The sequence below is a fragment of the Rhododendron vialii genome, chromosome 11a (genome assembly GCF_030253575.1).
Source record: "Rhododendron vialii isolate Sample 1 chromosome 11a, ASM3025357v1".
NCBI lineage: Eukaryota > Viridiplantae > Streptophyta > Magnoliopsida > Ericales > Ericaceae > Rhododendron > Rhododendron vialii.
In genome coordinates, this window is record NC_080567.1 from 19,502,645 (window position 1) to 19,526,415 (window position 23,771).

Consider the following 23,771-nt stretch of genomic DNA (forward strand, 5'->3'; position numbering starts at 1 on the left):
AAATTAATAAAAAATTAAGACAATTCAATACTCCGTAGTACTGTAATTAAAAAAAAGGGTACTCCTAGTAAATTAAGACCACGCAAATGGTTAAGATGATTTTGGCCCTAGATTTTACCCTCACCTGTCGGCTCTCTCTCTCTCTCTCTCTCTCTCTCCTTTTCAATCTTTTTCGACACCAACGCAACTTCCCTCCCTCGTCGAGGTTTTCCACCTCCATTTTCAGCTCTCTCTCTCTCTCTCTCTCTCTCTCTCTCTTCCCCTTACATATACACATCCACAAATACATAAACAAAAACACACACTATATCACATCAACACACACACAATACCTCTCCTGATACACTGTGGGGTTTTTTTTCCCCCCCCTTCGAATCAGCACTTGTACAGATGCAATCCACTTCCGCTACTCCCAGCTTCCGTTCACGGTCATGTCAACTCTCTCACCACTGAATGGATTCTATCATTCCCCTCTCACTCTCACTCTCTCTCCTCCTCCTCCACTTCCTCATTCTCTTTCCAAACCCTAGTTCCTCCTCCTCCTCCCACGATTTCTCCATCATCGCCTTCGACTCCGTCTTCCACAACGACTACTCTCCGCCGTCGCCCCCTCCTCCCCCGCCGCGCCCGCCCTCCGTCTCCTGCGAGGACGATTTAAACGGAATCGGAACCCTCGACACCACCTGCCAAATAGTCTCCGATTTGAACCTCACCGGCGACGTGTACATACAAGGGAAAGGTAATTTTATCATCCTCCCATTTAGGAGCGTGACTTGTTTGTCATTTGGTTGTGAAATCTCGATCAACATAACCGGGAATTTCAGTTTGGGCGAGAACGCGACCGTTTTAGCCGGTACGTTTGAGCTCGAGGCGTACAACGCGAGTTTCGGCAACGGGTCGGCGGTGAACGCGACGAGTTTGGGCGGCTCTCCGCCGGCCCAGACCAGTGGGACGCCGCAGGGGGTGGACGGGGCGGGCGGGGGCCATGGGGGCAGAGGGGCTTGTTGCCTGACTGATAAGGAGAAGCTGCCAGATGACGTTTGGGGCGGCGATCCGTATTCCTGGTCGACGTTGCAGAAGCCGTGGAGTTACGGGAGTAAAGGCGGGACGACAAGCAAGGAGGTGGATTATGGTGGAGGTGGGGGTGGGAGGATTAGGTTTTGGATTAGGAATTATGTCGAGGTGAATGGTGGGTTGTTGGCTGATGGGGGTGATGGTGGGGATAGGGGTGGAGGTGGGTCTGGTGGCAGCATCTTCATCAAGGCCGCTAAGATGTAATTTCTTCACCTTTTTTTGATTGATTGAAATGAGGACTTAGTGTTGTAGCCTGCATTTTTTTTTTATCCCTCTTATTCATTTCGGTTCTATATCTTTTGGATGATTTTTGCTGCTACAGAAACTGTGAATTTGTTTTGCATTCCCTTAATCATTTCCCATTTGAATTATTAACTTGACTAAATGAATGAATTTATGTGTTCGGCTTTTAGTTGTTTCTGGCGGTGTAGAAAGGAAAAAAAGTTACTGGAAGCAGGCAGGGCGGTTGTTCTGTTCGTCTTTATTTCAATGTAATTTGAGTTAATAGCAATTGGCTTGACTTTTTTGAGATTAATTGGAGGGGGGGATGTTTTGAGAACCCTGCCCCTCCTACCCAACAAAAGACAAGAAAGCACATCTAACGATAATAAATTGCGTTGATGCTAATAATGAACATAAGAAGATTAACTCGGCGTATGCAAGAAGGGAAGCTAGAGTTATGTTTTGGATCCAGTTTTGGCTTATTCGGTTTGGAAGGTTTGTCTGTTCATGAGAGTTAATGGTGGTCCAAACAGATGCAAACCCCATTTCTTTTAGGACTAGTCGCTTGCTCTATTTCAGTGAGAGAAGTTTTAAGCACCATCCTTAAACATTGGCTCTCGCGTATGGTATTGGTTGTAAATAACTGTTTTGGACCTCCAATAGGGCTATCCTATGTATCAACAAAAACATATATTTTTTAATTTTGATAAGCTAAACATTATGTATCGACCAAAACATAACATATATAGAAGTTAGCATGCTAACGTTTAGCTTTGTAGACAGAATATAATGGATATTGACAATGAAATATAGAATCCTGCACACCTATTAATCCTCCTCAAGACCAATTACTTCATCTTTCATCTGTACACAAAACAGAGGAGGAGGAAGAAAACGTAGAAGAATAAGGACGAGAAGAATGTGAGAAGGAAATAAAACCATAGAAAGAGAAGAACAAACTAAAACTATCTAAAAATGAAGAGAATACATGGACTAGGGCCTCATGATCTGTCCTCGTTTGTTGCAACTACCATCAACAATCGAAACCCCTCATAATTTGGAGGTTTTTATTGAGTTCAACTTATAATACCTTGCGAGTGATTGATGAGATGATGTGTATAGAAGATCTGGAAATAATCTGTAAGGTGCAAGGCTCATGGTGTAAGGTGTGCACCTCACATTCCTCAAGTGCATTTCAAGAACCGCGCCTCGCCTCAAGGTATTCAAGGCACTATTGCTTTGCCTCGCCTCAGCACCTAGCTCACCTTTAACAAGACTGCCGAGGGTCTTGTGTAAATGTTTTCTTTTGAACGAATCTTTCTTTCCAGCCTATCTTGTTCAAATGTGTTTTTATTTCCTTAATCTCTAAGTACTCCATGATTATGCTTTTGAAACACATTGGTCTTGCCATGGCCTTTCTTAGCATTTAGACATCCCATCCTTTTCTTCAATATTGGTTTTCCGTACCTTGGCATGGCCTTTCTTAGCCTTTAGACATCCCATCCTTTTCTTACAACATTAGTTTCCGTAAATTCCCATGGCCGTGGTTTTTCCTTTCCTAAGTACGGGGAAAACAACTTTTTCCGGTACTATGAAATGGGTTGGTGGTTTCTCTACCTAGGAAAAGGGAAGTCCTTTCAACCTAGCTTTGAGAGTTGTTGCAACGAGTACATGCTTTAATTTGATAGAAGTATATGTTGCTTGGTATGAATATTTGCTTCAAAAACCAGTGGAAGAAGAAAGGACCATCCTTGTAATGAGGCCCTGTGATGCTGGTTTCCTCTTTCTGTTGTCCTAACATCCAAATTTGTCCAATTTGTTACTTTATGTTTGGAGTTGAATGCCAGGTACTTAATACTTACCATACTGCTTTATTGTTCTTAAGTTTGTTTGATCAGTAAGATTTGATAACGTATTTTGAGGCAATTGGAGTCCAGATGGTTGTTATTGCCTTTTTTTTGAAGGTCAACAGTATGTTGAAAGAGGACTTTTTCTCCCATTCCTTTAGGGTCTGTTTGGAACTTAGGGAAGGAAATGTAAATGGATACAAAAAATTCCTTCTTCCTTGTTTGATTTACAATGTAGAAAGAGAAAGAAAAGATTCAAGAAAACGAAATGGGAATCAAGTTTCCTTATTACTTTGATTTTCTCTCATAATTCCCTTAAATCTTTCTTTCTCTTTTATAAAACCAAACAGCAGAAAAAGAAAATATCCCCATCATTTCTCCTTTTTTCTTTTCTCTTCTCTTCTCTTCTCTTTCCTTCTCTAAGTTCCAAACAGACCTTTAAGCGAAAGTACCACCTGTACTAATTCCGTCTTTGATGCTTTGGTTTTTTGGATTAGAATTAATGAAGATGAAATTCTTCGAACCTCATTTACTTATGTTATATTACAACCTTTTGGATGCTTTACTTGCTCCTTTGGTAAATCTTCCTTTATTTCAAGGAAAAGTTGGGTTTGGCAACATTTCTGCCATGTCCTGGCATTTTGAGTTTTTACTCCAACAAATTGAGGTGTTGATGAATGGATGTTCTGCTTGTCTACAACTTCAATCTTTTCCACTAAGAGCATCTCTAACAGATGCCTCCAAATTTAACCTCAAAAGTGTACTGTGTTATCTTACATTATCAATTGGAGTATACGCTTTTGTTGTGCACCCCAACAGACTCATCAAACTTTAATATTATAAGATTTGTTTTTGTCTTTTGCTACCTTGAGTGCACTCCAATAGACTTCAAACTTTTTGTAGTGTTTGGTGTATGAAGTTTGTTCTCACGTGTCAAATTTGAAGGCGAGAGAGAACAATTTCAAGGGTGGCTTGATGTTGTTTGAAGTATTTGCTGGAGTAATCAAATACTACCTAAATCTTCAAATGTCTTAAAATTTGGTGGGGAAGGTTCTCGTGGAGACGCTCTAATGCTTTTTTTTTTAATGGCTCTTATGATGTTGTTTGTGTCGAGCAGACCTCCATTTATTCTTTGCGTTTATTGATAAATTGAACATCTTGTTATTCTAGCAATTCAACAAGAGTTTTTTGTACAAGTCATTTAAGATGGGTGCTTCTATGTGAGTAGGAAAAAGATATGTTGCTTTTGTTCCTGGCCTGTGATTTCTCTTTCCATTGAGAAACATGAAGAAATCTAGTTTCCCTTGATAAGTTAAGCCTATGAAACTTCACAATTGTTTTCAACCTATTTCGATTCAAGTTCAAGCATAAAGAAACAACGGAGTTACATTTGATGTAATTTATGTAACTTTTTGAAGGAAAAAGAGCTTTTAGTTGCAAAAATCGTCTTTAATCTGTTTCAATATCATCATTTTGGGTAAAATTTTCAATATAGGAAGAATGCTCAACAAAGGATAACCTGATTAGTTGACAAGAAAACTGTAGCAATCCATCGACAGATTCCATAAAAAAAGCTGAATTTTATCCTGAACAAGGAGTAAACATCAAGGGAAATCTCTTTGTTGAGCATTCTTTGGGGCCAGTCCATACAGAGATTTGCTCTGGCTAGAGGATTTGGTTTTGATACGTGGGTTTGCGTTATGTTAGTTTCTGCCTTAAGATACGTGCTTTTATGCAAAACATGCACGCAGGTAAGCATATATCCTGGAGTGATTTTAATCCATTTTTTTCATGTGAAGAGCAGGATTGGAAGTGGTAGGATAAGTGCTTGTGGGGGTAATGGTTTTGCTGGTGGGGGAGGTGGAAGAGTCTCTGTTGATATTTTCAGCAGACATGATGACCCTAAAGTCCTTGTTCATGGTGAGACAGCTTTTTATTTTTTATTTCTGTTTTGGTGATAAGAAGAACTTGTCCTCCTTGCTCTCGATTTAGCTTGGATTGTGGTACTGGTACCTTTCCACTCAGTTCACGAAGCGAACATATTATTTTCTGCTTAGACGTGCAATGTTTTTAACTTTTCCATGATATCTTAAGGTTCTCTTAAGCTATTCTGAAGAATAACAGGGAGGTACCCCAACCAAGTACCAGGGATTGACGGGGACATGCCTGTTTGTTTTTGTATAGCCTAACATGGTTGAATCTCTGTACACCAAAAACCTCCCCCTTTGATCCGTTTTCAATATGTTTGAATATCAAAGTAAGGACATGGTTTTGTTGAGTCGAGAGAGAGGAATCTTTATACACAAGCTGTTGTTTAGTGGAAATAGCTAGTGATGACTGATGTCCAGTAACGGTTTAAGGTAGTACGGTTCTTGCTGAACTGACAGAAAACCGATTTCTGAAACAAGATGGAATAGATGCAAATTGCGGAATAGTATGAAAACTTGGACAGGGCGGAATGAAGGCTATCTGTCTCGTATCCTGGCATGGATGGTCGGTTTCAGACTGTTCTGACTGGCGTGGAACTGTACATCCTTGTTTCTTGGGATTGTGTATCCAAAGGAGAGAATCCATTTGATTAGCTACCTATAATATGAAATTTAAAATTGATTGGAATAGCTACCTACTAAAGACTAACTGGGATAGCATATTCTTTGCAAAATTCAGAGATCTAAAAAGAACTCCATTTGTCTCTATAAGATAAATTTATCCTGTGTTGCTTCTGAAGTTGTACTACTGTCCTTTATGCCTTTAATACCCAAACAAAGCAGTCTTCACTCATGCCTGAACTGAATGAGGCTGTGGCTCGGAAGTCAAATATGTTCACATGTTTAGCAGGTGAATTGTGCATTCATAGTCTCATATTACAATTAATTAAGACATCGTATTGCCGAGATATATGCGTGCAAATTTGGCTTGATTGCCCGGGGATACATATGTTGGATCTCAGGGGTGGCCTTAGTGTAGACCAAGGGACTGTGGCCACACCCAGATTTTTGAAATTTTGAACTGTAGCATGTTGTAACACCGCCATATTTTGAGAAATTTCTAGCTGTGCTGTCTACCCCTCAATGGCTGGTTCCACCACTGTTATAGGTAGGCTTATTATGAATTCAAGGAATCAAGATACACAAGTCCCGTGGCATGCTGGTAATTGTCCCGTACAAAACCACTATATATAACAGCGCACCTAGACCACAGTCTCTTTTTAGTTCATCCTAAACTCCCTAGTTATGTGGGGCCTACCCTTCTAACTTTTTGGCACTCTCTCGCTGAAACCATGAATAGTTGCTGTCAAATAGTTTGCTCTACTTCATTGTTTAACACAAGTTTATCCTTGTTTTGGATGCCAAATATTACTCCGGAATCATTCCACATTACCCATCTAAATCTGGCTTGACAAGCTTTTCTAACGGTGACTCTGCTAATCAACCATAGCAGCATGTTTAAGGGCTTTTGTAAACTGCTTTTTGTTCTTCAGAGAGTGTGTACCAGTGTATGCACTTGTCTTTTTTTTTTTTTTTTTGTCAATCGATAGGACTACGATTTTATAAATAGAAACAAAGATAGCAAAAACATTAAATTGGAAACCCATCCCCTTGAAGAGGGGAAAGGAGCCACACCGGAGGCCTAAACTCCCACGTCGAAAAGAAAAAACCTCTCACACTAGTGTATGCCCTTGTCTTTGTTAAAAGTTTGGGTTCATTGGAGAAGGGAATGATTTGATGAGTATTTGTTATTTCAAGTATTTTTATATTTTGATTTATGGGACCCGAAACAAAAGATCTGAAAGTTTCAATGAGAATGCTCCCAATCTTTCTTAAGTTCTAACCCTGCACCAAAACAAGCTTTTGTTCTACCCTACACCAGGATAATGTTGGTGTATATGCCATTTTGATGTAGGTTTTTTTAAGAGGCTAATTGCTGGTAACTTTGTGTTACATGATATATATATATATATACAGTCATTTTCAAATGAGGAGGTCCTTATTTTAATTCAAATAAGGACCTCTCCATTTCTCATATTTTCCGTTCGAATTTCGATGATCCGAGCTGCTCAATGTGTTCAAAACGTGATTTTAAGAGTACTGGTGAGGAATCAGCAAAAAAAATGACGGAGAAGGGCTTCATCCGAGCAGTTTTTATTTGTATTTGAACTGTTCGATAAAAAACAAACAAAAACTGCTCGGTTGAAGCTTTTCCAGACATTTTTTTTTGCTGATTTCTCGAGGGTACCCTTAAAATCACGTTCTGAACACATTGAGCGGCTTGGATCATTGAAATTCTATATTGAAATTCTATTGGGAAAGGGAGGTCCTTATTTTATTAAGTTAAGGTGGTTCTTAGGAGAAGGGGACTCATATATATAGACACACACACACAGTGAGCTTCTAATAAGAACCTTAAAATGAGGACCTAAGTTAAGGACCTCATAGTTTGGAGCCTTCCGGATCATATTTTGATGATCCAAACCGTTCAACTTGGTTAAAACATGTTTTTAAGGGTACCTGCAAGAAATTGGCTCAAAATATAACCGGAAAGTGCTTGATCCAAACAATTTTTTACATAGAACAGTTCCTGTCAAGCTTTATGAAAAACTGTTTGGATCAAGCACTTCCCGGTCATATTTTGAGTTGATTTCTCGCCAGTACCTTTAAAATCACGTTCTGAACACATTAAATGGTTCGGATCATCAAAATTTGATCGGGAAAGGGGAGGTTCTTAACTTAGCAAGTTGAGGGATCCCATAGTGGAAGGGGACTGATATACATATATAAAAAAATTTCTTTTTTCTTTTTCATTTGGTTGGTGGATAGGATAAAGGTTTCATATGCAGTCTCTGCCTCGTATTGGTCATTTTTCCTTGTCAATACAGTTTTGCCTTCTACTCGTTGTGGACGTGGTTCTTTACTATCTTTTGATCAGTGGACTTGGTTTTTTGGAATGTTAACTTCATGAAACTGTGCTATATGTTCAACAAGTTGGCCTGAGGGTACGAATAGGTAGGATGTTAGGTACCTAACTTTGTGGACTTCAATATTTGGGTTTTGTGGGGAGCTATGTGTGTGAATATCAGTTTCTCATATTTCATATGTCCTGGGAGGCGGGACACCGCCGAATTTTTGTATTTCTTAATGTTTCTTTCTCGATTTCTGGGGTGTAATGGACGTTGTGAAGTGAAGTAGAGCATTTCATTCACAATACTTGGACTAACAACCCAAACCCTAGCCCAAAACATCCGAGTGTTTGTCATTGAGATGATTCTCTGTGCCAAATTTAGCGTGATATAGTCCTCTGACTTTTTAAACAATTTCAGTGCTCTGGGATATACCCATTTAACCTTTCAATATGCATTGGACCTTCTATTATTGTGTGTGAGTATATGCTTATATATTCTTGCAGGAGGAAGAAGTTCTGGTTGCCCACAAAACTCAGGTGCTGCCGGGACTTTTTATGATGCTGTTTCTCGGAGCCTAATAGTTAGCAATCACAACATGTCTACTGATACAGACACACTTCTTCTGGACTTCCCTAACCAGCCACTTATGACGAATGTTTATATCCGGAATCATGCCAAGGCCGCTGTTCCCCTGCGTTGGAGTCGCGTGCAGGTCAGTGGATTTCCCGTTTTGATTTTGCTAAATGTGGACCTAATAGTGGCTATGGCTGTAAAGGTTCCTTGCATGCCAAATTTGTCCAAACTTTCTTGCTAAGAGTTTGGAACGAGATAAAAATGGTTGTTCGTCTTGGAAATACTGCTTCAATGGATGTACAATTTCTGGTCCAAATAAATATAACTCATACATCGTAAATGCAGCAGAATTAATTAACAGAATATTCGAAGGAAAGGAAAGACTTTGTGTCCTATTTATAGACTCGTAAAAACACCAGAGTAATAAATTACTGAAACAACCCAAGCGCTAAAATATGGCGACAATTAAGCCACCATCAAATTTTCTTGCAAGCCATTTTACATTATTAACAAGCCCCCCAAAAGTCTTTTCATGTCTTCCTTTCTCATAACCTCTTCTTTGGATAAGCCCATGCTAGCCTCTTTCTCTGCAAAGACACATGCATCTTTAATTCCGTAGCCTTTTGAACCTATAAACTCCCAACTTCTCTATGTTCCACGACTTCAAATCTTCTTTGAGAAGCTTGAGCTTTTTTGCTTGGATCCAACCTGAGTTACTAAAGACCTGGTATTCGCTCTGCCACTCCGTGATTGCATCGTGGAAGCCATCCGCTTGAAGCTACGTATTCTTGAACTGAATGGGGTCGTGCCATTGATACTGATGGCAACACATGATCCAAGAGAGGGTATCGGCAAAAGTAAATGAGCAACAGTAGGAAAATGCTGTTCCAAATCCATAGAGACCAGGATGCTATGAATCCTGGACATGGAAGAACCATTGGACCAAGTGTAAGGCCTTCCGAAAGAGAATTATCCATATCAATTACTGAAGAAAACTCCCTTGTAGCCCTGGTTTTCTTTCATGGGGGCATCTGATTTTGTAAGTTCGCTGCCCAAACCCAATGGACAACACCAACGGGAAGCATTAGCCCCAAGCTCCTCATGTAACCCCCTCCTGTCACCAACCCCAGAGGGTGATACACTAGAGTGGACACTCATCTGTACGCATCCTCTTCACACTTAAACAAACAGAACATGAAAGAACTGCAAACATGTCCTCCCTTCTACATCATGCTCCTACCGTAAACATCTCCTGCCTGCGTGCGTGGGAGACCAGAAGATGACCCAACCCACAGATCTACTTTTGTTAACATTCCTCACAATCTCCTCACTAATATTTTCGATCTTTGTTTCTTAACAATATGCCACAGTGATGAGGACAACAAAAACCAGTAAATTGTTAGATGAGGGTATTTGGGTTATTTCGGAGATCTTAATCAGGGGAAGAGGGGATCATTCATCCCATGAATCTAATAGTTGCATGAATATGCATTTAGATGCATAAAACACATGTTTTTATTATGAGATTCAATGTATGCATATTTATTTAGGTTTATTCACATAAGTTAGTCAATGTCTGCATTAGGTTCATTCACAAGTTGTATTCGATGTATTCATTTCATTCTATCTAGCTAGAAAGTAGAATAGACGTTAGGGCTTATAAATATTGATGTAATCTTTCATTTTACGAATAGAGTTGATTATTGAATTTGAACATTGAGTCTGCGGTCATCATATTTGGGGCTGTGGTCCTTGCAGAAATCGCCTAACCCTTGCGGGGGTGAAGCACTCTTTCTCTTTCTTCTTCTCATTCTTTTCTTTCTTCTTTGCGCACTTGCTCAAGTAGTATCCTTATTTCCCCGCCCAAAACCACCCAATTCTATTGTAGGTTGCAATACTCTTAAGTGTCCTAAGACTGTTCTACATCACACTAATACCTTCCAATTCGCTAGGAGGGACCAAACGGCCACCCTTTTCAACTCAGCATTCAAACCCCCAAAGTAATGTCATTGAGAAATGAACAACTTACTGGCTGGTCTTCCTCCAAACGAGCGCCTCTCCCTTTGCTTCACCATTAGTAATTTACCTACCATGCCAAGTTTCGCAACTCCCTTTTCCCTATAATCTGCTGCCCTCCTGAATTAGAAGCAGTTCTCTAGCTACAGGCTTCTTTTCCCCTACCTTCAAGGTTTTCAGAACCTTCGGAGCTGCTGCCTCCATTCTTCCATAGCAAAATCTTAGGCATACACTAAAGGTTGACTTTCCTAAGAACCAGATCAGAAACTTCCACTCCTTCAATCACTAAGAGAGGAAGAAATCTCTCCCATGGGCCCCATCTTGTCTTCTGGCTGCTACAGTATCATTCCCTCTAGCCACACTTCTATCATAATCTTCCCCACAATTCACACCCATGTGCTAAGAAAACATTGATATCTTATAGTTGAATAATTCCAAGTTACTAACAGAGGTTCATAATGATTGACACTGTTTTAGTTTTTCCGTTATTTTGTGAAATTAAGCATTTGTCTGTTCCATGGACTACATAATGTCATTGTTAGCTTTACTGTGCAGTCGTGATTGATCCTTGTGGACGTGACTATGCCGCTCTTCAGTACTTCTCAAATGCTTGTTTTAGCTACGCTTTACCACTTCTGTTGATAGTATTTCACAGCTTTAGAGAAGATAAATTCTTGTATGCTTTTTTATTTTATTTTTTGTTGAAAGGAAATTGTGGAAGATGGTTATGTTTGTATACAGGGATCTAATTATTTTGAGCACCATTTAGGTCCAAGGACAAATTAGTCTCCTAAGTGGTGGAGTTTTGAGCTTTGGATTGGCACATTATCCTTTGTCAGAATTTGAATTATGGGCAGAGGAGCTGTTAATGAGTGAATCTGTAATTAAGGTATGCCTATTTTTTCTTCTGCTTACTACCTCGTATATGTTAGGTACCTAAAACTTTATATATGTACCTAATTACCTCTGTGGCCTTCAAAAATGCTCTCTCTCTCGCGCGCGCGCGCGGGCGCCACGTGTAGTTTCGTGCACTGGGTATCTTTGTTGAAGAATGTTATACACCACATATTCTCAATATAATCAAACTTTGTAAGTTCATGTTAACTATAACTTATGATTGCTTGTAGATTTCTCATCTTTGGTGAAGAATGTTATACACAGCTTATTCTCAATAGTGACTATAAAAATCAAACATTTTAAGTCACAGTAGAAGTATAACTTATGATTTCATTTAGATTCAGTCAGCCAGCTCGATCTGGTTCTTGATGCCAGTTAGTCCAATCCAAGCTCGTTCACTACAACTCAGAGAGTCATGGCTTTGCCATACCCGAGTCTTTTGGTGAACTTATTGTTGTACTCCACTTCGATGGAGCCAAACACACATTGTTTTCTGAAGTTTTGAACTTATGAGCAATGGTTCTTGTGAGAGGAATTTCTTTGTGGAGGGTGATAAAGAAATAGATATCGGGATTCCTACCATAATCATCAGATTCATCAGTACACGGCCATGGTTTGTTATGATGGGAGAAGCTTAGGCTGCAAAGCATGAGAATGCTATCAAGTCTGAAGTGTGTGTTCTGTCGCAATCAATTAAATATAATCTAGATATATTGGATTCGCTAGGAGATAGCCATAGATAAGCATTCTTGGGAGGCCATTACTTGGTGCGACAGGTAAAGCTTGACCGACAAGTATGGCAAAACAGAAATCAGCATGGGTAGTGGCCTTACTTGGGACGTTAAAAAAGGTATTATACATAAAAAAGAAAAAGAGAGGCACCAACAGAGTGCCACCCGTGTACTTCATATCTACGACAAAATCCATGCAAGAAGCCACTCAGAAAACTCCAAAAATTGGAATATCGATTCAAGGAAGGGACTTCTCCTCCCAAGGATCAACTAAGTAAAATTCTGAAACTTACTCTGCACTTCAAAAGTCCTCATATTGTGCTTCCTCCAATTGTCCACCTCAAAGTTCATGGGGCCAACCAAATTCCACTCCTTTACTTCCTCTTGCCAAATCTAGCCCCTCTCCGAGAAAGTATGAACTCGAAGACATATGAGCGCAAGACTCACTCCATTTTGAGAAATTAATTTTGAATCGGTTTCTCATTTCGTTCGCGGTACTTTATTTGAACTGGGACCTGATGTGGACAGTTTGGATCTGCTTCATTAGGCCCGGATTTGGCAATTTTTGATCCCTTAACTTTATCAATGCCAGAGGTGGATTGTGTTTCACATGCACTTGGAAACTCTATTACACTTGTCCTGGTGTTCAGGATAACAGTTTTCTCTTTACGTATGTTTTGTTTGAAGATAAGTTGTTTCCCGTTGGGTTTCTTATGTTCAACTTTCTCGCATCATATTCGGGTACAATATACAATGTTTTGTTCTTTTGAATTTCATGTAAACAAAAAGTAAATCTAGTGATTCTAATTTATTTCTGGTTAGTTTGTCCTGCATATCCGCCCCTCTGATTCTGATTATTTGGAAATTATAAGTTGTCTGATCACTGTGCTTGACAACTTCAGGTTTACGGAGCTCTACGGATGTCTGTAAAAATGTTCTTGATGTGGAATTCGACAATGCTTATAGATGGTGGTCGAGATGCAGATGTGGAGACATCATTGCTTGAAGCTAGTAATCTAGTTGTTCTCAGGGTGCTTTAGCTATTCCATTATCTAGATTGTCTTACTCTCTAGCACTCATATCTCATTCGTGTCGTGACTTTGCTATTTTTCCTGTTTAGGAGTCATCTGTCATACATTCTAATGCAAACTTGGGAGTTCATGGGCAAGGTTTACTGAATTTATCAGGACCAGGAGATAGTATTGAGGCACAGCGCTTGGTTTTATCTCTGTTCTATAGTATCCATGTAAGTGAACGTCCATTTTAATTGTTCCCTTTTAATATTGGCTTCGAGTGTTTGGAAAACATCTATTAGAATCAATGGTTATTTTTCCATTAGAATCAATGATACATAAACATTGTAGTCTGATACAACTAATGATGTTCATGTTTTGAACTACTCTCCAAACCCAATGTGGACCTTTTCCATTTGCTTAATAATGCATGAACATAGTAATGCATGTTCAGCTGATACATGAACATTAATAATGCATGGTCATTTGATTTTAATGAGATGGATGTAGGACTTATGAAATTGGTTAAAATTGCTCAGATCCTTTTGAGTTGGCATAATCGAGAGAGCATTGTATACTCACTAGTCACTAGTTTTGAACATTGTTTGCACATCTTGCTGAGCAGTGTTAATTTCTTCCTTATTCCCTCGTTTGTTTTTTCTCTCTTCCCAAATGAAGGTTGGACCTGGATCTATTATGCGAGGTCCTCTCGCGAATGCAACAGCTGATGATGTGTAAGTTTTTTGTTTATTTCTTTAGTCCCAAACCCTCAGCAGCGGTTTTAGTGGTATACCTAAATACTTATTTCGATGGATGTTAGGATGCCAAAGCTGAACTGTGAACGTCAAAATTGCCCCGTAGAACTACTTCATCCGCCTGAAGATTGCAATGTTAACTCTTCACTGTCCTTCACTCTTCAGGTCTTTTTCAACTAAAAAGTGCTCAATGCTCATAATAGGTTTGGCTGCTCATGTTTTAGGCCTTCTAACATATTTGTTCATCTTCTTTAATAGATCTGCCGAGTCGAAGATATCCTTGTTGAAGGCATTGTAGAAGGATCTGTTGTTCATTTCCATAGGGCAAGAACAATAACTATCCAGTCTCTCGGATCAATTAGTGCATCTGGGATGGGTATATGCCTTTTCTTTGCTTTGTAATCCTGTTAACTCCTGATTTATTGGCAGATTCTGCTCTCTTGCTCGCCAATGCAGCTTGATTGGTGTTTTTTTGTTATCTATCCTTTATTTATTACTTCAAAGGGAAAGTAATCGTGATGTCAAGGGATGAGGAAAATAACATTTCCACAGAATGTGCTTATTATGGCTTAACTGTAGTTCATTAGTGTTGTAATTCCACAACTGTGTTTGTGCAGGTTGTACAGGTGGTGTGGGTAGAGGAACAGTTTTAGACAGTGGTATTGGCAGTGGTGGCGGGCATGGTGGTAAAGGTGGAGTAGGGTGTTACAATGGTAGCTGCATTGAGGGAGGTATTGCATATGGAGATGCTGACTTGCCTTGTGAACTTGGTAGTGGAAGTGGTACTGAAAGCTTACTTGGTTCAACTGCTGGTGGTGGCATCATAGGTAAGCTTGACTGAAGTTGCAGCTTAAATGCCTTGCAATGCTATCACTATGTTTTGGTACCATGGTAAAATAAAATAAACTAAATGTGAAAGCCTCAGCATCTTTTTCCTCTTCTCTTTTTCTTGCAATTTTACAGAGTATCAACATGGTGACAATTGGATATTATGTGATTTTTCAATTATATATCTGTGAAGTGGGTCGTGTTCTCTTAACAATTGTTTCCCAAAGTGTGAATATGATTAGAGAAGTTGCCAGTATTGTTAGTCTGAATAGTTACTCTGACATCCATTTTATTGTGGAGGTTGCATTGTTCATTTTCAAATTTTGTTTTTGTTTCGTTTTTTCTCCCATGCAGTGATGGGTTCAAGGGAGCATCCCTTGTCTAACTTGTATGTTGAAGGCTTTGTTGCATCTGATGGAGAAAGTTATGGAGAAAATAATAGGAAGAAAGGTAACAGTACAATAGATGTTTCGAGTGCAGGTCCCGGTGGTGGATCTGGTGGAACTATTCTTGTTTTTTTACGTTCGCTAAATGTCAGTGAGCCTGGCATTCTTTCTAGTGCTGGGGGCCTTGGTAGTCAGAATGGTGGTGGTGGAGGCGGCGGGCGGATTCACTTCCATTGGTCAGACATTCCCACTGGAGATGTATACCAACCAATAGCTAGAGTAAAAGGGAACATCCACACCAGGTTTGTGGAAATCCTAGTTTTCTGTTGGACATTATTTTAGCAAGTTATCCTGTACAAAGTTTCTTCATTTGCTTTTTTTGCTCCTATTTATCTCATGACTTCTTTCCAGATTGATTTCAGCTTCGGCTTGTTTGCAATGATTTTGCTTTCCATCTTGATTCTCTGCCCTTCATGTTTTGGATTAAATTACATCTATTGCTATGTGATGCTTAAGTGGTAAACGGTTCAATTTAGTTTATCTGCCTGGAAATGCTTGAAGGGAGTCTAAGGATGAATTGATGGTAGATCTAGCACCAAACAACTGTACTCGATTTTAGTTTGTGTTGTGAATCATTTAAAGCATAATTAAAGAACTTGAGTGAGTTTTGTTTTAAAAGTGAAAATAAAGCAGGAAATTATAACAATTTTGGAAAACATACTAATTTGAAGTTTCCTTCAATTTTCATTCTTTTACTTATTTTGTATAGACTCCTGTCACGGTTCTTGTGTGCCAATTTTTTTTGTGATTTGTATAACTAGATTTTTTTTTGGTAGCTGCTGAAATTAGTTGTGGTATAAATTCGAAACTTCTTCTCTGAAATGAAATTGTAACCAATCGGCAGATGAACATGTTTCTGCCTACTGTTATGGTCTTCCACTTAAATGTGATTGCTACTGAGATCTCAAAAGCACCACACAGAATATATCAAGTAATGAGCAACTGCCAACTCAACGAGGGCCATTATAGCATTAGTGTGAGAATCCTCCTGTTATTGGCACAGGGTACCCCTTCAACAAGCAGCAGGTCCAAAACTAGCTAAAAGGCCATCTTTCCATTTGCAGTCGACTCTTTGAATGAAGAGCTAATGTTCATCTCTTGGAGATGGAGGCATCGCTGTTTAGGTTCTATTTGTTGGCTGTTTGCTTTGGTTTTTGTGCACAGGTGGCATTCCTTTATTGTGTTCTTGTTTTATGTAAGATTATTGCTAATTGGAGTTTATCATAAAGTTTACTCATGGAGAAAAGGAGATGTAGGCATGACTGATGACCCAATGTTGGTAATCTCAATTGAAGGCCTTACGAATTGTGTAAGAGAAGCAAATCACACCGCTGGCTTTGTTAGTCCAATGTGACTGCTTAGCTGAGTTCTTACCGGTTGCATTTTCACTAGTACCAAGCGGCAGGCAAAATATAACATTTTTGGTCTCAAAGAGAGACAATATATTGTCCTTTCATGATGCTTACATTTCACATTATTTTGAAATTAATATATTGGCAACATTTGGGTCTTTTCTTCTGTTGCTTTAGGGGAGGAATAGGTCGAGACTTGGGCGGTGCTGGGGAAAATGGAACAGTGACCGGAAAAGCTTGCCCAAAAGGGCTTTACGGGACATTCTGTGAGGTGGGTTTATATTTTCTACTCGTAATAGTTTTCCTTTTCGTGAGCAGTCTCACTTTGAGGTACAGCAAAACTAATTTATACCAGTTTAGATACTTGCAAGTTCCCCCTCCCCCAAGCTCTTCAAATTGGCCTATGGGTAGGAAGCTGAGTTTCCTTCAAGCCAGCTAGAATTTGAGAATATCTTTATCACATTTCATGCAATAATGGCTGTTTACAATCCAGTCTCCTTATTTGTCAGAGATTTTGATATATGATGGAAATTGAAACCTTTTCATGATATGCTTCTAGAGATATCATAAACACTCGATTGAAAATGTTTTCTTCTTGTCTACATAGAAGTTGTTGAGCAGTTCCCTATCTGCTAACTCAGATTAGATATGTGTTTTATGAGAGTTGCACTTCTACAGGAGTGTCCGGCTGGCACTTTTAAGAATGCTACGGGATCTGATAGAGCTCTTTGTCGTCAATGCCCAGTTTATGAGCTTCCACATCGTGCTGTTTATATTGCTGTCCGAGGTATCTCTATATTAATGATTCATGTAGTGTTCGATGCTCTATAGTCTTTAAAGTCCTGCTGTTGTATGCACTTGCAACCTTTTTTTATTTTGTGGAATATCCATTTATTCTCACTGCTTTGGCATGATTTATCCTACCTTTAAATCTTGTTTCTTTATGTCTTTTGGATTATTTAAATTGGTTTGCTAACCAAATTTAATTGGAATATATATAGGCTATTTGACTATGACCTTGTCCCTCTAACAGGTGGTATTGCTGAAACACCTTGTCCGTACAAATGCATTTCTGACAGTTATCACATGCCAAACTGTTATACAGCTCTTGAAGAGTTGGTATACACATTTGGTGGGCCTTGGTTGTTTGGCTTTCTTCTTGTGGGCCTCCTCATCCTGTTAGCTCTAGTGCTTAGTGTTGCACGGATGAAATTCGTTGGTGTGGATGAATTACCAGGCCCAGCTCCCACAGAACATGGCTCTCATATAGATCACTCTTTTCCTTTCCTGGAGTCATTGAATGAGGTTTTCCTCCTACTATTCCTGTGGTGTTGTATTTATTGTGGCCATTTAATTCAGTTCTGTTGCCTCCAACCTGCGTATGCTCTTTCTCCTTTTTTCTCTCTCTTTCCCCCTGACATTGGGAAGTAAGGCACCAGTTTGACTTTCAGGTATTGGAAACAAACAGAAATGAAGAGTCGCAGAGTCATGTGCATAGAATGTATTTTATGGGTCCAAATACATTTAGCGAACCTTGGCATCTTCCTCATACTCCTCCAGAACAAGTAAAAGAGATTGTGTAAGTTGTTTTCCATTTTCCTCCTTATCTTGTTGGTTCTTGTTTTTCTCTTGGTGAGTTGTCAATCATGATGGTAAACTGTAAAATTGATTAACAAGCATCTATGGTTACAGTTTTTTGCCCATGTTTCAGTTTTTGTTTTTTAGCAATTACATTACACAGTGCAGAACCTCTTTTCAATAAGTATTTCAACTGGCAGGTATGAGGGTGAATTCAACCGATTTGTGGATGAAATCAATGCCTTAGCCACTTACCAGTGGTGGGAGGGATCGTTGTACAGCATTCTTTGCATTCTTGCATATCCTCTTGGATGGTCATGGCTACAATGGCGGCGGAGAATCAAATTACAACGACTCCGTGAATTCGTGAGATCAGAGTATGACCATGCTTGCTTGCGTTCTTGTCGATCACGTGCTCTTTATGAAGGGCTCAAGGTTTGTTTATTTAGATAAGTTTTAATTAAATGGGATGGCCACTAATCATGAATGTAGTATGTGTTACTGACTTGTTCATTCATTTGGTTACAGAATATTTCGTTATGTTCTTTTTATTGATTCCATATAAATTTATAACTTTGCAAGTTGTTATGTTAATAGAAATTTGGATTCTAGAGATTATGCTCCTAATTCCATCATTGATGGCTGGGTGTAATAGTGCTACTATTGTTTTCGTGATTTGGCGGTAGCTTTCGCCTGTTTGGTAGTTCGTTCTTTTGAGGGTCCTGGCACGGAGACTCAAATGGTGTTTTTATGTCTATTTCATTGCTTTAGTAGCTGACATGCTGGAAAATGCAGAGAAAAATAATGTTTTTGGGGGCTTGGGGGAGGATAAACATGAATTACTATATATTTAGTGAGACATTTCTAGCAATTTTTATTGGTGTTTAAGGTCTATTAGTTTTAGCATAGTCAGAAATTCTTAACCATTACTGTCCTGCTGCATATCCTGCTGCAAAACAGGAATATAGTATATGGGATACACTTATTTGTTAAACTATCAACTCCTGTCAATTTTCCTGATTTTGTTTTCGAAATATCAAGTTCCCTAGTTGATTTTGCTGTATGTAAAGGGTAATGTTTTATAGTACATCAATGGCAAATACGGTACTGTTTTGAGTATCAAATTAATTTGGATAGTAGAATCTTCTGCAATGGCATGCATGTATTGTTGGGGCTTATTGTCAATGAAATAGCATATTGTCAATGAAATTCATAAACTTCTGAAGCTCAGATTTTTTGGTCTGTATCACTTTAGGTAGCTGCAACATCTGATCTAATGCTAGCATATGTGGACTTCTTTCTCGGTGGGGACGAAAAGAGAACTGATCTTCCTCCTCGCCTTCAACAAAGGTTTCCAATCTCCTTGCTTTTTGGAGGAGATGGAAGTTACATGGCTTCTTTCTCACTTCACAGCGATAATATTGTGACTAGTCTCATGAGTCAGGTTTGTAATTTTATACCTGGTGGGATGGAGTTTTTGAGTAACCTCTTTGCTAAATGTCCCACATCTTCCTTTCTTCCTATGTTCTGTAAAATGCCCTTGATTACTATGCTTTTACCCTCAGTCTGTGCCGCCAACTACTTGGTATCGCTTTGTGGCTGGTTTGAATGCACAACTACGCTTAGTGCGTAGGGGACATCTTAAAGTAATGTTTCGGCCTGTACTTGGATGGCTTGGAACTCATGCCAATCCTGCTTTGAGGATCCATGGTGTGCGTGTTGATCTTGCTTGGTTTCAAGCTACAGCTTGTGGTTATTGTCAATATGGACTTCTGGTGTATGCCGTTGAAGAGGAAATTGAGCCTGCATGCATTGATAGGAGTGGTGAAGCAGCAAGAACAGACCAACAGTCACGGTATTATGACAAATGCACTTGCCTCTAAATGTGGAGTAAATATGCCCGTATGTGTGTGTATGAGTGTGACGCATGTTCTGTTTTACTGTAGAAGCTTCCGCCAAAGCTTCTTAGGTTTCATCTTGGAAAAATAGGCATGTTTCTTCTGTATGTTATTGCACCTATGAAATTTAGAACACGTCTGTTTCTAATTTGGAAACTGGGTGGTTCGTTTGTAACCTGGTCCGAACCCTGCAATATTTGTGCGGAATGGTTTCTAAACTGGGTTATGGTCGGGGACAGGACCTCTAATATGCGCCAGTTTCCAAGTATGAAAAGGATATCCACTCTTAACCTGTTTTGGGTTGAGAGCCCCACTTAATGGAGAAACAGGAATGGACGTCTCTGCTAGTTGAAGGGCTCGTTCCTGTTTGTGTCATGCAGCTCTTGGTCTCTGGTGGCAAGCTATTATACTACCAGGAATGATTAATATTATGAGCTCTCATGTAGGCTTATAGTTTCGAATAGTATTTGGATTATTTATCTTCTGCCCTGCCATGGTCCCCAGTTGATGTTAAATGGATTTAGTCATGACTCATGAGTATAGGGTGTCTGTGTTTTGGTGTTAGACCTCCTTAAACCGCAAATATCAGGATACGTGCATCCATGTTACAATAAATCCATATGCTCATATATATACCATTCTCCAGTCTACATGTGACCTATGTTACCTTTACTCTTCTAAAATTGTGAGGTGTCAGACACTCTTTATATGGATACAAACGGGGACCCAATATACCTAGATTGACTTGTTCTTGACTGTATGTATAACACTACAAGTAATAAAGCTTACTGTATGGATATGCATAAGAGTTCAGTTTAATAACGCTCCTTCAGTCCTTCCCAACAAGTTTGTCCATTTCGGACAATCATTGCACAGATTGACTTTCCAAACATACCCTTCAATTCCAGTTAGACTTGTCACTTGAACTGGCGAGAGAAGGGCAAAAGGGGAATCTCTCGGGATTTTGTTCTTTGATTTTTCAAAATCGACAAACAATCTGGAAACATCAAAAAGTCAAAGAAGGAGAAACAAAATGAGATTGAGGGAGGATTTAAAATGCATTATTTTAAAATCTAGCCATACCCTCAGCAGTTCATCCAATATTGTGTTGAGCTGCTTCTTCTGATTCTTCTTCTTCACATAAACATTTGAAACTTAATTGTATTGAGTGTTTAATTTTGTTCTCTCTTTTCCCTGTTAAAAAAACATTTTGCAGTTCAAGCAGCTTCTATAAAGAAATTACAGTGGATCGTCAAAGAGAAGAGACGCTTTTAAGGCAAAGCTGGAGAAGCAGTGAAAATAGTTCGAGGCGGAAGAAGACTTGTGGTTTTATTGTAGATATTAATAGCTTAAAAATGCTGGAGGAGAAGATGGATTTGTTCTACCTTCTATCTTTTATAACTCATAACACTAAACCTGTTGGACACCAGGTAGTTTTCTCAATTTATCTTGGGTATTTGTGTGTGGGTTTGTTGGTGTATTTCTAGTTATGAATTTATCTAAGTCTTTCTTGGCGACAATTTGAAATTTGCATGGCTTCTTGCAGGATCTTGTTGGTTTGGTCATCTCAATGCTACTTTTAGGAGATTTCAGTATAGTTTTGCTTACTTTGCTCCAGTTGTATTCAGTTTCATTGGCGAACGTCTTTCTAGTTTTGTTTATTTTACCGCTTGGGATTTTGCTTCCCTTCCCTGCTGGCATCAATGCTCTTTTCAGTCATGGACCTAGGCGTTCTGCTGGACTTGCACGCGTTTATGCCTTATGGAACGTGACATCCTTGGTTAATGTGGTAAGTGCTTACATTTCCCCTTTTGCATATAGGTGCAATTAGTGAACTGAAATCTGCTTGTCCTCTTTTCTTTTCTTTTTTGACTTTTTTTTTGGTGTCATTTTAATAAGTACCTTGCTCTGAAGTTCAATGAATCTTTTTCAGTTTGTTGGTTTCTTGGAATCCTTAAATGCTAGAACAGATATTGTTGAAAAAATCTCAGTTTATTCAGCGTTGGGATTGTGGGAATTCATTTTACAAAAATAATCTTCCTTTCCGTTACACCTGAGTAGTTTAAAGCTTGTGATTAGTTACAAGAATATGAAACTTAGTTTTGGTATTCATTTTATTTGGCATAGTGATGATTCTTAATTGGTTTTGCACCCTTACCAGGTGGTTGCATTTATGTGCGGTATTGTCCACTATAACTCACAGTCAAGTAAAAGACAACCGAGCTTTCAGCCGTGGAATTTTAGCATGTGAGAATTCTTCTTGTCTTTTGAGTTTCTGTGGAGGAAAAATGCAGAGAAATTATTCGGTAGATGGTGAAATATCCTCTTTTCATGTGGTTGCTACATGCAGGGATGAAAGTGAATGGTGGATATTTCCAGTTGGACTAGTTTTGTGTAAATGTATCCAATCTCGGCTCGTCAATTGGCATGTCGCAAATTTGGAGATTCAAGATCGTTCATTGTACAGTAACCGCTTTGAACTTTTCTGGCAGTCATGACCTTTGTTGAGCTAATCTTTTTTTTTTTTTTAGTTGTGCTTTCCTTTTTTGAGCTGTCAGCGAGTAGGAGGATGATTGACAAGTCGGGTGGAAAATAGAATGATACAGATAGAGGAAGAGTGTAACTTGTGTAACCCTTTTGGAATTGATGTGCAGCTAATAGTTTTCTGCTACAATGTATATATAAGTGGAATAGTGAATGCTAATGTTGAGAAGTTCATTCGAAAATGGTGCTACTACAATTATGTAAGGGTGATGAGGAGTGTTATCAATGCTGGTACAAATGACCAATTCTCTCAAGTTTTCATGGAGTTTACACCAAGTGATGGTGGAACTTCACAAACACTTAAATGAAGTCTCTCCATTGTTAGATCCCGTGGTTCTTTTTTTGATGATCTGGTTTATTTATTATGTTTTGCTCTCATTTATAGACTGGTCTAATTTTTAATTAGACCAGTGGTATCGTATCTTGTTTTCGGGACAAATGTGAAATTCTTTCGATTATGTTTATTAGATCAAACTAATTTTAATGATAAACAAGTTATACAAATCTTACTAAATGTATAAACATTTAGATCTTCTGAACACACATGCAACGAATATGACAGATCAAAATCTTCTATGTAATATTTTCTCGTGTTTTTCATGTGACATAAAATAGGACAAACTATGGATGATCCAATCCTTCCATTTTGTAGGTCTTGAAAAGATTACAAAAACTCACGTTGATGCAAAAAACTCACGTTGATCGGAAATCAGCATTCATTTGACCGCAATACATTTGTCACAAGAGTAACGTGACCGCTCATTGACTTTGGTCAAATATGATTCGACGTACAATGAGAAACATCTCTCTTTCTCTCTCTGTATGCGTGCATGATAGCTGCATACAAAGCTATCGACTGATCGCCTATTTGACTCCAACCACTAGTTCTAGTAGATGAATATGTGTACTAACAGCAGCAGATGCCATCAGTTAGATCAACCCTGAAGTTTAATACCTGTAGTGAAGTGAAGGCTGTGTTAACCTGCATACTAGGCTCGGTCAGGTTTCTCATATCTATCAGGATACCGCTTTCCCGACTTCAACGATAACTTGTTAAGAATCTTAAGATGGATGGTTGTGGGGCTTCTTGTTGTGTG

At 39.0% G+C, this 23,771-nt stretch overlaps 1 protein-coding gene across 1 annotated transcript; it reads left to right on the forward strand.

The window, feature by feature from the left end:
• The first annotated feature begins 219 nt into the window (after positions 1-219).
• On the forward strand, positions 220-22,856 carry LOC131307340 (uncharacterized). Its single transcript, XM_058333805.1, has 22 exons — positions 220-1,274; positions 4,948-5,063; positions 8,547-8,755; positions 11,402-11,521; positions 13,163-13,291; positions 13,381-13,506; positions 13,952-14,007; positions 14,094-14,193; positions 14,287-14,404; positions 14,646-14,855; positions 15,211-15,544; positions 16,832-16,925; positions 17,333-17,441; positions 17,688-17,959; positions 18,106-18,233; positions 18,433-18,667; positions 19,488-19,676; positions 19,798-20,087; positions 21,347-21,560; positions 21,677-21,919; positions 22,292-22,377; positions 22,481-22,856. The coding sequence occupies exons 1-22, from the start codon at positions 454-456 to the stop codon at positions 22,626-22,628; spliced, it is 4,347 nt and encodes a 1,448-aa protein (XP_058189788.1). The 5' UTR covers positions 220-453; the 3' UTR covers positions 22,629-22,856.
• Positions 22,857-23,771: the final 915 nt, after the last annotated feature.